The sequence below is a fragment of the Oreochromis niloticus genome, linkage group LG10 (genome assembly GCF_001858045.2).
Source record: "Oreochromis niloticus isolate F11D_XX linkage group LG10, O_niloticus_UMD_NMBU, whole genome shotgun sequence".
Classification (NCBI taxonomy): Eukaryota; Metazoa; Chordata; class Actinopteri; order Cichliformes; family Cichlidae; genus Oreochromis; species Oreochromis niloticus.
In genome coordinates, this window is record NC_031975.2 from 1,033,606 (window position 1) to 1,045,728 (window position 12,123).

At 42.7% G+C, this 12,123-nt stretch overlaps 1 protein-coding gene across 5 annotated transcripts in view; it reads right to left on the reverse strand.

The window, feature by feature from the left end:
* The window catches only part of camkk1a (calcium/calmodulin-dependent protein kinase kinase 1, alpha a), a 62,126-nt gene that overhangs the window by 10,331 nt on the left and 39,672 nt on the right, over positions 1–12,123 (reverse strand). For all 5 annotated transcript variants that reach the window (XM_025910777.1, XM_005462984.4, XM_003458041.5 and 2 more), the window contains exons 6-10: positions 11,900–12,033; positions 5,954–5,990; positions 5,590–5,611; positions 3,347–3,435; positions 1,568–1,767 (exon numbers count right to left, since the gene is read on the reverse strand). In XM_025910777.1, coding sequence (XP_025766562.1) covers positions 1,568–1,767; positions 3,347–3,435; positions 5,590–5,611; positions 5,954–5,990; positions 11,900–12,033 — 482 coding nt within the window. The remainder of the gene's footprint in view (positions 1–1,567; positions 1,768–3,346; positions 3,436–5,589; positions 5,612–5,953; positions 5,991–11,899; positions 12,034–12,123) is intronic.

A 12,123-nucleotide genomic window follows, 5' to 3' on the forward strand; every position in this document is an offset into this window, starting at 1 on the left:
GCTCTTTACGTTAAAAACAATTGGCTTATTTCACCGAAATAAGGACTAAAGCAACATTTAGGACTATCAAAGAACTATTATACAAATCTCTAAATGACTGGAAATGTCTCATCAAGTCAAGTGTCCACCCTCTACAAGTTTAAGGTTTCACATATGAGGATATAATAAAAAACACACAATGTCATCATAACAAAAACAAATGTTGAGTTTTCTGTTTGGCTTCATCAGTTTCTTAGATCCCACCAGACGACCTCAGCCGGGTTCAGGTCTGGACTCTGGCCTTGGTTTGCTTTGCTGCTGCTGTCTGCGGGATCACCAACAAGTGTTAGCCTCACATTTGACTCGACAACACGGAGGACCTGATGGCTGTGCAGGTCCTGTGGCTCTGAAACAAGCCCCTGATATACAGCGTGCGGCTGTGCGATATATCTTCAGTCGTGTCTTGTTCCAGAAATATTGTAGTTTGTTCAGCAAAGCTCGGCCACGCTGAAACGTTCTTATTAGAAAGAAGCGTACCTCTAAACAACGTTTACGGCCATGAACTTTGACCTTTAGCTGAGCAGTAAGGAGGAAGTGTGGACTTTGACTTTCATTCAGCTTACTAAGATCTGCTAAACACCAGCTGATTATTATTATTATATTCTGATACATAAAACATCAGAACTGAAAGAGTGTGTACTTTCTACAATATAAAGTCAAAAATAAAGAAATATTTGTTTTGTATGAAACGTTATTCTGCTTGTTTGTAAAAGCGAGCAGAATCAGACGCAGCTGACAGACCCCAGTAGCCTCACCACTATCAGAAAGATGGAAGCTCATCTCGTCACTGTGAAAGTAACAATGTGAAACATTTCTGAATCATTAGATGGAAACTGACTGTGTTGGTTCTGCGCTTCAGCAGCCCGCTAGTTCAGAGACTCGTCACCCATGAAGAAAGCAAGACAACAACGTAACCGGCTTTTACTTGCTAGCAAGGGAGGCTGGTCGGGACCAGGCTCTTCGATCTGAACGCTCCTCACCTGCAGCCTTTTATTCAGTGAATACAAGCACCACCCACTGTAACACCCATATGGCCACAAAAGGTTAAAACACTGTCTGTGTGTGTGTGTGTGTGTGTGTGTGTGTGTGTGTGTGTGTGTGTGTGTGAGTGAGTGAGTGAGTGAGACTTCCTGCCAGACAATATATGCTTACAACTGTTTAACCCCATTTCCTGGTTATCCAAAGGCCATCTCCCCACACCCGTATACGGCCCAACTTTAATGGTTCACCATATAGCATAGGTGAGCCCCTAAATGGCCGGGGGTGGACATCCCTCACAAGATAAGGAAACCAGAATCTCACATGGAATGTGCCTGCAGTTAAGCAGCTACAGCTAATGACCTCCCCCAGCATCATAGATGTGTAGGGGAGGAACAGAGGAATATCTAACCATGCAGTTTGAGGCACGGTTTACAAATTTAAGTACAACAATGAAAACATTTAACAATTTCAACCCAACAGACTGCAAGAGCATCGTCTTTATCCCTTTATCACTTTAATGCTCTTCATATTCACCGAGTTCACTCACTTTTCCACTGAAGCTCTTGCGAGTATCTGACAGTGTCTCTGGTGCCATAAAAGCCGGAGTGCCAGCAGTGCTGGACAGCAAAGCGTCGTTGCCCTCAAACTGGTTGCTGACTCCAAAGTCTGCAATCTTCACATGGCCATCGTCCCCGAGCAACAAGTTAGAGGGTTTGATGTCCCGGTGGACAATCTTCTGGTAGTGCACTGGGGAAAAAAAAGAAAAAACACAGAAGAGAGCTTAAGTTTCCCTTTGGACACGTGGAACCCTTACTTCTGTTTTCTGGAATATTTCTTCTAAACACAAACTAGAACTATCCTTGGAAAAACGCAGAACCTGGAACGCAGCCTGAGGATCCTCAGGCTGCATCTTTATTCATATACACTGAGGTTTGAGAACATGTCATTACGGGCAGAGGGCAGGTGGTGAAACGTCGTCTTTAGGGGAAGAAAAGAGCCCAGATAAAACACTGTGGTGAGTGTGTCATTATGAGGGCAGAGCTGCTCTTCTTCAGCCTGCGCCCTGATTGGGCACCAACATTCAAACTGGAGGAAAATAAATATTCTCAGCAAATGGGCCAAAATTGTTGGGAATTATTTAAATCTTTAGCAAAGCATTGTATTACAAAGGTTAATATTATATTATGTGACTCAAGCTCAAAGAGGAACTGTGTCTCCTGCTGGACTCGAACCAGTGACCTTTCACTGGTTCGATGGCGGAGTAAACACCTGCCATGGTGGATACAATGTAAAGCAAACAAGAAAATAACAACAACAAAACACACACACGCAAACACAAATGACACAAACTGTAAATATTGCATTTTAACAAATATAGTTTTGGTGTACGATTTCACCACAGCAGCTGGTTTGAATGAATTTCGCTCCATTTGACTTCTTTAAATGTTACTTGTTGCCAACAGTAAACACACTAAAATACAACTCAGATATATAACATGGGCTGATGGGGTTACATAGAAGAAATGCTACTTTACATTTGTAGACATAAGGAGAGAAACAGACACCGAGCACACAACAGAACAAAGTGTTACACATGAGTGAAAATGAGCTCTTTATAATTATTGTTTCATCAGTTTTCAAAGTTCTACCTCAGGATTTGCAAAAAAAACAACCATTAGGTATTTTAGGTACTGAAACAGTGTTTCAATATTACTTGTATATGTAATTAAATGTCAACATCCTAACATGAATACTAACGAGTAATTATAACTGTCAGCTGAACATGGTGACGTGTTTTTCCTTTCAAACGTAGGGTTATAATTAAAAGGTTTTAAAAATGGAAATAATCAGTCGAAGCAGTTTGAACTTGTCTGTAACTGGAACAATTTGGATTTTTGAAATCCATCATTACTTAAAGTGGGAACAAACCCTAATGCTTAGCAAACAGCTTTGTAATCAGAGAATCCTGCTTCATTAGCACTGGGCAGGAGTGAATGGGCTTTACTTGTGACCACCGGCTGTACTGGTACATCTCCATTTTGTCCCAGTAACATTGTTACCACGATGGATCTCAGAGCTCAGGATGACAAAGCACTGGTCCTAAATGATTAGGATCATGGCCTACTGAAATTAATCATCTGCAACAAATGAGGCCTGGGCACGAGGAAGCTGTATCATTTAATAGAAGCTCGATAGTGACGGAGGAGATGGAGAGGGCCTGTCCCTGCTGCGACAGGGCGAGAGGCAGAGGTCATCCTGGACAGGTCGCCAGTCTTGCTGCTTATATAATGCTTTTAATCTTTTAGCCACTTTGTGAGGTACTTACAGTATTCGATACCCAGGATAACGTCTCTGAAGTATAAGCGAGCTTGTTCTTCTGACAAAGGATTGTCTGTGGGCACTTCCATCACTGGGCTACAAATCCACGCAGACAGCAAGCAGGAAGAAGGAAAACACAACAAAAACACAACACAGGCAGTGTGATAGACACATTTGCAGATTATGTGTAACAGTTGTTTCACTGGTAGCAGTGCTGTTGACTCTAAATGTGACTTTGAGATGGGATCCAGATTTAAGCACTCTGATGCTCAACAGCACACACTGCTAAGCGTCTGATTGGATGACAGCATGTTACACAGGAGGACATGAATAAAGCCCTCCCTGTAATGAAACAACACTGTGATGCTGCTCTGCTGTATGTGCTGCAGACAGTGCTGGGAGCCACAGCATCATCTCCCCAACCATTCCAGCATTTTCCTGAGTCACGCTCAATATTGCAGAAAGTATTGATATTGATGGATATATATTTATATTAACAAACAGGGATGTTTCATTCCATCCCACCTCAAACAGCACATTTATAAGGAACAAGTCTCTGCAAAGGGTTTGTTGATATCTTCCAAGAGGATCCATTTAAACCTTTCATGTGAAGAACCAACTTTATCTTTGAGCATCATCCATATTTTTGAAAACCAATTTAAAAGAACAACAACAAACCAACAGTTGACTCTTCAGTGTAATAATCACAGATTCTCTCAGATTTTTATCAAAGAAAAAACATCTTCTGCCTTTACTAAACGTTTATACAGACACTGTTAAATCTTTCTGCTTCTTTGTCTCTAATGAATGAAACAGACGTCAACAAATACTTTTAAATGACTTTGTTCCTTACAAATACATTATAGTATAAAGTTATACGTTATAGTGTATGCACTTGTTTTGCTCATTAATAACTGACGTGTGTGGGAAAAACACATTTAGAAATGTCATTGTACTTTTGTTTGAGTTTCTGTGCTCTCTCTCTCTCTCTCTCTCTTTGGATGCTTTAAAAAAACCTTTGTGTGTCTAAACCTGCACAGTCTTCACTTGTTACTCACAGAGCTGTTAATGAGGAGGTTACAGTTTGCAGCACCAAATTACGAACATTAACAAAAACATCATGCGTGCGCTTTCACGCTGAGTGGCTGCTGCCATGTTTGCTCTGCTCACAGTTCATTTGTTCAGGCTCATCTTTTAAATGCAGCTTCATGTCAGAGCAGCAAAGCAGCGACTCCATGGGTGAAATGAGGTGCTTTGTTATCGACTGTTACAGCAAAGATAACAGCGTGACACTCTGTAAGCTCTCTGAAGTGAATTTCAACCTGCCTTACGCTCACCCAGGGCAGGTAGTGATTCAACATATGGGCCTGAGTGCAGTGCAAACGTCTTCATTTTTAGGGTTTTCAAGCAATAATTCAGATTCCAGTTCCAATTCCAGATTTTGTGAAGGTCTTTGGACATGGCTGCTTTGTGACAAATTTTCAGTCCAGTCGTTTTACCTGATCATTTTCAGACAAATGTTTTTAGCTGTTAACCTGTCAGTCGCCCAGCATAAAAAGCTACTGTGAACCAGTGTTTCCACACAGACAGACAGCTCAGGAAAGATCCACATTTAAATTCAATCTTCTGTTATTAGCAGCATGTTATAAAAACATTCCCATGTCTTTAGTTCAATCTCCAAAAGATGTCAGAGAGAACACAGTGTAAAATTAGTTATTTGCACCAACAAGGTGATTCCCAAAGAGCTGGTAACTGAAACCTCGGCACATACTGGTATGTTGTGCAGTGTGTTCTTAAAAATTGTGGAAAGTCTTCTGCAGAGTAACAGCAGCCGACTCGTCCTCTCAGAGGCAGTAAGAGAGCAAGTCCATTCTTTAAAACATAGCTTCATATGACAAGGATAATGGAAGTTATTTACACATACACGTGGATGATACCAGCCGTCCCCTTCCACTCCAATTTGGTTATAACAACAAAATGTTGTGCACCATAATTTCTTTAGCACTGCAGGAAGGAGCAGCTCATGCATGAGGACGTGAAACGCTTACAGCGCTGGCTGCCAAGAACTGTGGAAAGCCAAGAAAATTACGAATCCTTTGAAGGCTGAGGTGGAACAAACGGCCGCACGAGTAATGAAAGAAGAGCGTAGCAGTGATCGAGGCAGGGATGAAGGGGTGGAGAAATGAGGAGGAGAAGGTGGGTGGGTGAGCCTTAAATTATTTAGAGACAAAGGACAGGTTCTCTACTCACCCCTTACGCATCAGCTCAAACACTGTCAGAAACAGGGAGACAAGGAAACACGAACACGTGAGACCAAATATTTGATTCATTTATTCATTCGGCCTGTTTTTGACCACTGCTGCCACTGAGGCGACACCCAGGCTGTGCATTACTCTACAGCCCTGAATTACACGAACAGACTGACTGTGGCACTGCTGATGGAGAGCTTCTGCATAACGCGTGAGCCCTAAGGGGGTCTGGAGGGAAACGACCATCTCTGAATAAATGACATGTACGCTTGTCGATGCCGTATGCATCAAACGCCACAGGCTTACAGACACAGGGCAAGAACAGAGCAAAAGTATTTGGACACATAAAACAAAGACGTGCATACCCATGTGAAGGTTGTCCTCCGATGGATCATCCAGCACCTGCAGCATGAAAACACAATCATCGTAAATGGAGAATTTCTTTATGTAAAAGTGGTGGTGAGCAACATAAGAAACTAGTTTCATTTAAAAAGCTGCCAGCATGCATCACGACTGACTCACTGCAGCATTCAAAGCCTTTTCTTCTTCATCCCCCCGTCTGCTACCATAAAAGCTTCCTGTAACTCTGACAGTCAGGAGGTTGATGAGAGTTATAATTTAAAACAGCGGCTCAGCATGATTTGCACAAAAATTATATCTCTGCAGTCGACACTTGACCAGGTACACAGGCTGACTGAAAAGCTGCGTACACCTTTTCTACTGAACAACACACTGACGGACGCATTAACGCAGGCAGAGGCCGCCATCGCTGCAAACGCTTTAATTTGACTATTCTCATGACAATTTGGAAAAATGCTCCGTGAGGTGCAGCCTTTTTTTAAACAGTGTTTTAAGGTTGAGCTGTGTGCAGGGCAGGAAAAAAGAAGAAGGAAAGCACAGGTACAACGGGTACTTTTGAAAACTAGTCCAACTTCGAAATGTCAAATGAGCTCGAAGAGCTGATAAGTGGGAAAAACTGCATGACAAAGAAAATGTTACGCTGAGGTCGGTTCATGCTTAGTTTTAGAACGATACTTTGGTATTTGAGTGAAGGATGATGACGAAATTATGTTTTTTAAACTATTAGCATGAGCACCAGAAAATGATAAAACTCCATTATTCTGACATACTTCCACTTTACACAATCAGCCAACCTAGCCCCACCCTGTCATGTGATTCACTGAGGTGCAGGATGTGAGTGGGTGTTGAGGCGTTTGGGAAGGATCTCAAAACTGGATTCTAGATGGCTGACAGTTGGTGTCATAAGCCACCGCCGAAACCTTGGCTGATTGTGACCCACACCTGTTTTCACACCTTGGCTCGTGTGATTATGTAGAGGATCAATAGGGGGTCCGTGACCCTCTTGGGGACACTCCCACAGGGCTTAAATCTGGGACTCTCCACCAGTTACTCACCAGTAGAACTGAAGAAGCTTCTCGGATGAAACGTCTTCAACAAACTTAAAGAAGTCCAGATGCTTTTCTTTCCAAGATTAAACTGTGCGTTTCACCACAGAGCTTGGCTAACACACTTGTTACGCAGCTTTTACAGTACCTGCCCTCCTACATAGCTGACTGACACTTCTATTAGCAACATAACGAGAGCTCAGTGGTGGCAGCAATACTGGGTTCAGAGGCATGAGGATGGGAAATCACTAGAGAGTGCACTCCCCCCGGTGAACCTTAAAAACAGAAAGGTCAGGCCAAAAAGAAACCCAGCAGCGTCGTGAAATCAAGTTCTGTGGAAGCATGAAAGGTCAACCTCTCTAAAAATAAATAAATAAATAATAGAAAGTGTGAAGAATTAAAGGAGCGGCTCATGAGTCACAGCCCCACCTCATCTGTCAAACAGAGTGGTGTTTGTGTTACTGCTGAGGCACGCTGGCATCAGCAGGGTGATCACACAGGTGTTCAGCATCTTATCCTAACATGTCATCGTTCAGAAGGACAACCATCACAACAACATGGCCAAAGCAACAAGAAAAAAATAAATCACAGTTTAGAGATTTGGGGTATTTTTTATGTGCATCTGTCCAATAATTTCTGACCTCTGGGATATTTGGCAATGTTACAATGCATACATCTCCCACGCAGCTCTTTCTATACTGATGCAACCAATTCCCAGTAAAGTGAGACTTCCCTCTGCTGTGCAGTATCCACCCCAAAATCTGCGATGTGAAGATCGTGCCCAGATATGAAGATTTGAAAGAGGAGACTACAAATGATGCGTAAGTGCAAAGAGTGACGTTATTCACTGTGTGACAGAGGGGAGATAAATAGTCTCAGCTCGTGGACTGAAATGAGCTTTCCAGACTAGCCCACTCTGCTCAAAGCCAGCAGCTTGAGGTTGCATTAGCTGGTACTGATGGTCTTTTATTGCAGCTAATAGACATTTTTCACAGCAGACATGTTGACTTGTCACAGCAGGCAAAGGTTTATTAATGGTGCCTGCATTCCTCTTACGGAAGTTCTTCTGTTTGCACACTACTTCAATATAATGGCAAACTGGGACACTTTAAACAGCCGTACAATCATTAATTCCACCTGTAAGTTCCTCACTGTGACAGGCAACAATAACTGATATGACAAAGGGCTATCGAAGCAGCACAAGGAAGAAAAAAAGGGAAGAAAGAGGAACGCTTGCTCGTGAGATCTATGTTAATATTAAACTTTAGTGGAGATATTCCCAGAATTCCAACAGCTGGCACAGTAAGGATGGAGATTCCAAGACTCATAATCCAGACTCGGCCATGAGAACAAGCAGAGCCGCAGTCATTTCACCTGCAGTACGTGTTTAAACAGAAATCCACAAGTTCTTGGTTCACTTTTGTGTCCAGTGTGTCTGCCCTCCCCCCAGCCAACCGGCCACTGTGATTTGGTGCTTTATACAGCAGGTGTTGGTAAGTACTGAACACCTGACCAGTTTTCAAGGTAAATACATTTCTAAAAGTGTTATTGACATGAAATTCTCACCAGACGTCGGTAACGACATATCCAATCCACACGTTCAACCAGTGTAATAATGAGCAATGACACCAGCTGAAAGCTATCAGTAATTACAGGGCAATCCTGCCACTTGGTGTGAATTAATATCAGCCGGTTCAGTCCCAACCAACGGTGTATAAAAAGGTGCGTTATTAACAAGGTGTCACATAAGATACATGTCATGATGGGTAAAACCGACGAGTTCTCCTTTGCAGCCTTATTGTTGAGACGCGCTGATGAAGGTTGCAGTCAGCACCGTTAGGGCCATAATCCACAAGTGCAAAGAACATACTTTCACCACAAATCAGCCAAGACTATGTGCAGGATTTCCAGGTGTCCAGGTGACAAGGACCACCTGTGGGGAGCTACAGAAAGACCTGGAATCAATGAATAAAGCACTTAGCCCCCGCGACCTGTATGCTCACCACACAACACTGAAGAGAAAGCACGCTGAAGCACGTTCACAGTTTCCTGAACAACATTTAGACAAACAGTGAAAAAAAAAAAAAAAGAGTCTGGTCAGATGAGACCAAAATTTAACCTCCACCATGTCTGGAGGTTCAAAGGTACCACCTGAAACACCATCAGTGAAGTTTGGAGGTGGGAACCATCGTGGTGACGGCTTCTTTCCCAGCATATGGCTCTGACACGATTCTTGTAATTGAAGGAAGGATGAATGGAAAAATGTAGCGAGACATTCTTGTAAAGATTTGCTGCAACCTATGAAGATGAAATGAGGGTTGGACATTTCAGCGAGACAATGACCTCAAACACAAAGCCAAAGAAACTCCCAGTGGGTTTCAGGGAAGGACAACAATGGCCCAGCCAATCACCTGAGCTGAATCCAAGTCTGTGGAAAGAACTAAAACTCAGAATTCATAGACGGGAAACTTTCAGGGCTTGAGACCATTTTTGTGGAAGAATGGGCCAAAATCACGCAACGACTTCCTCCATACCAAGAATACATTTCAGCAAGCGTGTTCAATACTTTTCCCTGTGTCATTTCTCATTATTACACATAATTTATGGACATCTGTGGATATGTTGCTACTGACACGTGGGAAGGATTTCATGTCAGTGGCACTTTTAGAAATATATTTACGTAGAAACTGGTGAAGTGTTCAGTACTTACCTGCTGTATACAGCCCCAAATCACAACAACACTCACCTCAAGCTGGTTTGTATTGTAAAGTAAAGACTCTACAACAATAACTGAGAAAATCTCAACAATCATAAGCAAGTACTGTGACAGTGGGGAAGAAACTGCCAGCAGATAATTGGGGAAGCGTTCAATACTAATTTTATCTGCTGTAAATGGAATTGGACAAACACTAAAGGTGAAAGGTCGCCATGGCACTCGAGTGTCACAACAAGTGCAGGACACAGAAACAGGAAGGCCTTTTACTCACGTCAGTCACTGTGTAAATGTTTGCTGGCACCAACTCATGAGTTCGCTTTATCACTGCTCTTTTCCCTTTACATGCAGTATTTCACGTCATGTTGCTGATTAAAGAACAGAGAAGCTTAGTCTTTTCATCTGAAGTTGCTGATTGATGCAGTGACTTTTGGGAAATGACATAAATTGAACCAAGTATTTTAATAAAAATGTCTGATTTTATGGGTTCAGTCTGACTCTGTTTCCAGCCGTCTGTGACAAACGGCCGCGTCGTTTTCATCACTCCTAATCTGTTCCACTCAGCGCGGCCTCTAATGTTTCAAAACGAGCCAAGAAGTCTTTTCATAATTAGAGAGACCGGACTGCAGTCTCACAGGAATCAGATGGATAGCGCTAATGAATGTGACGCCGACCCAAGCACAGCCTGTTTAAATGGATGAAGGGCGCGAGAGAGCCAAAGGGGGGGAGAGCAGGTTGTCCCATTACCAACATACGTACGCCCACAACGAGAGACAAAGAAGAGAAGTACTCAACTTTTACTTAAACTCTATTTCTGACACACACACACACACACACACACACACACACACACACACACACACACACACAGCCCAAGCTTAACTCCGAGCCGTGGCTGCGGCGCCCCCACCATCTGGCCAGGGCTGAAAAACCAAACTGTCTGCTGATATCAGAGGGGAGTGGCACGCAGCCTGAGTCACCCATCATTTTACCAAAACTACCGATTCTGCAGAAAAACGTCCCCACTCAGATGAAAAACAAGAATCCGTTTTTAGAGCACGGATGTTTTGTTGTTTCTGGAATATAATCCTGACTCACTGTAACTGTGATAAACGTGCTGCAGGGGAAACCCATCTCATACTGCCCACCTGCTTCCTGGCAGCACAGGGTTTATCCACCTTTTAGGCCTGACACGCACTGATATGACATAAATACAAAGACGAGTGAAGGCACACAGGGAGAAAGGTTATCAGAGGATAATCCACACCTGCTGTGGAAGTCCACGTGCTATTATCAGAAACACAAAGTGCCGTGCTTCCCCGCTGCTTTGTTTTTCAATCAGCTACAAACATCGTCAACAAAAGCTAACAGAGGTGTGTGACTCTGGACCGGCACTTCCTGTAAGAAGATTCAAGCAGAGCCATGCTAGGCTTTGCACAAAGTAGCTTTCAGCTAAGTGCTAATGATCGTACGCGTGCATGTTTACAGTGATGATGCTAAAGTGCCAGTTTTTAGCAGCATATCATCATTTTTTCCTTTAGCAAACGATCGATGTCTTGATTTTTGGCCCGTTCCTGCACAGTCAGCACTTATCGTAGTTCCTTTTGTGTCTTCTTGCTTTTAGTTTCAAATATTTTTGTCTTTATTACAAAAAGTCAGGATATTCACATTAAATTACAACTTTTTATTATTTTACCTGCAGTAAATCGAGCAAAGTTGTTGAGGCAGGCTGCACTGGGTCGTACCCAGACGTTCAAGTCCAGGGATAAATCTAAAAAGACTTTTTTTTACACTAAACAGGATTTTAAATTTATAAAAAAGGTGTGTTATGTATTCTTCAACAGAGAGAGCGATGATTATGCCATTCAAAGAAGGACATTATATACCTTTTTTTTACAATTCAAAATGCTACTTAGGATCTTAAAGCTGGATCCGAACTAAGTCAAAGAATAATAAAGCATTTTGATCTCATCTTGTACGTGGACCAATCAAGCTGATGCCATGACTTTTTAACTACCACTTGCATTGCTAAAAGCTGGAAAATACTACCATTTGACTAATTGGCAGCATGAATGCATCCCGGAGTCAAACAGCAGTTAATCGACTCGAACTAATGCGTGGCTTCACCTCTGAAGTGCACCAACAATTTATCTTTCTGCTCAATAATCACAGAAAAGTACAGAACCCCTCACCTCCACCAGTTTGACAATGTTGACATGGTCCAGTTTTTTAAGTATGGCGATCTCTTGGTAGACTCTTTCCAGGGGTCCTAAGATTTTGGGCTGCTCCCCCTGGGCCACCTTTGGTCCTCTTGGGGGTGGGCGACCTGCACACCAGAACACAAACCGCACACACACAAGGCCGTTAAATCATTCATGCGATTGCCGATGAGTCATGTTTGGTGTCCTTTTTAAAA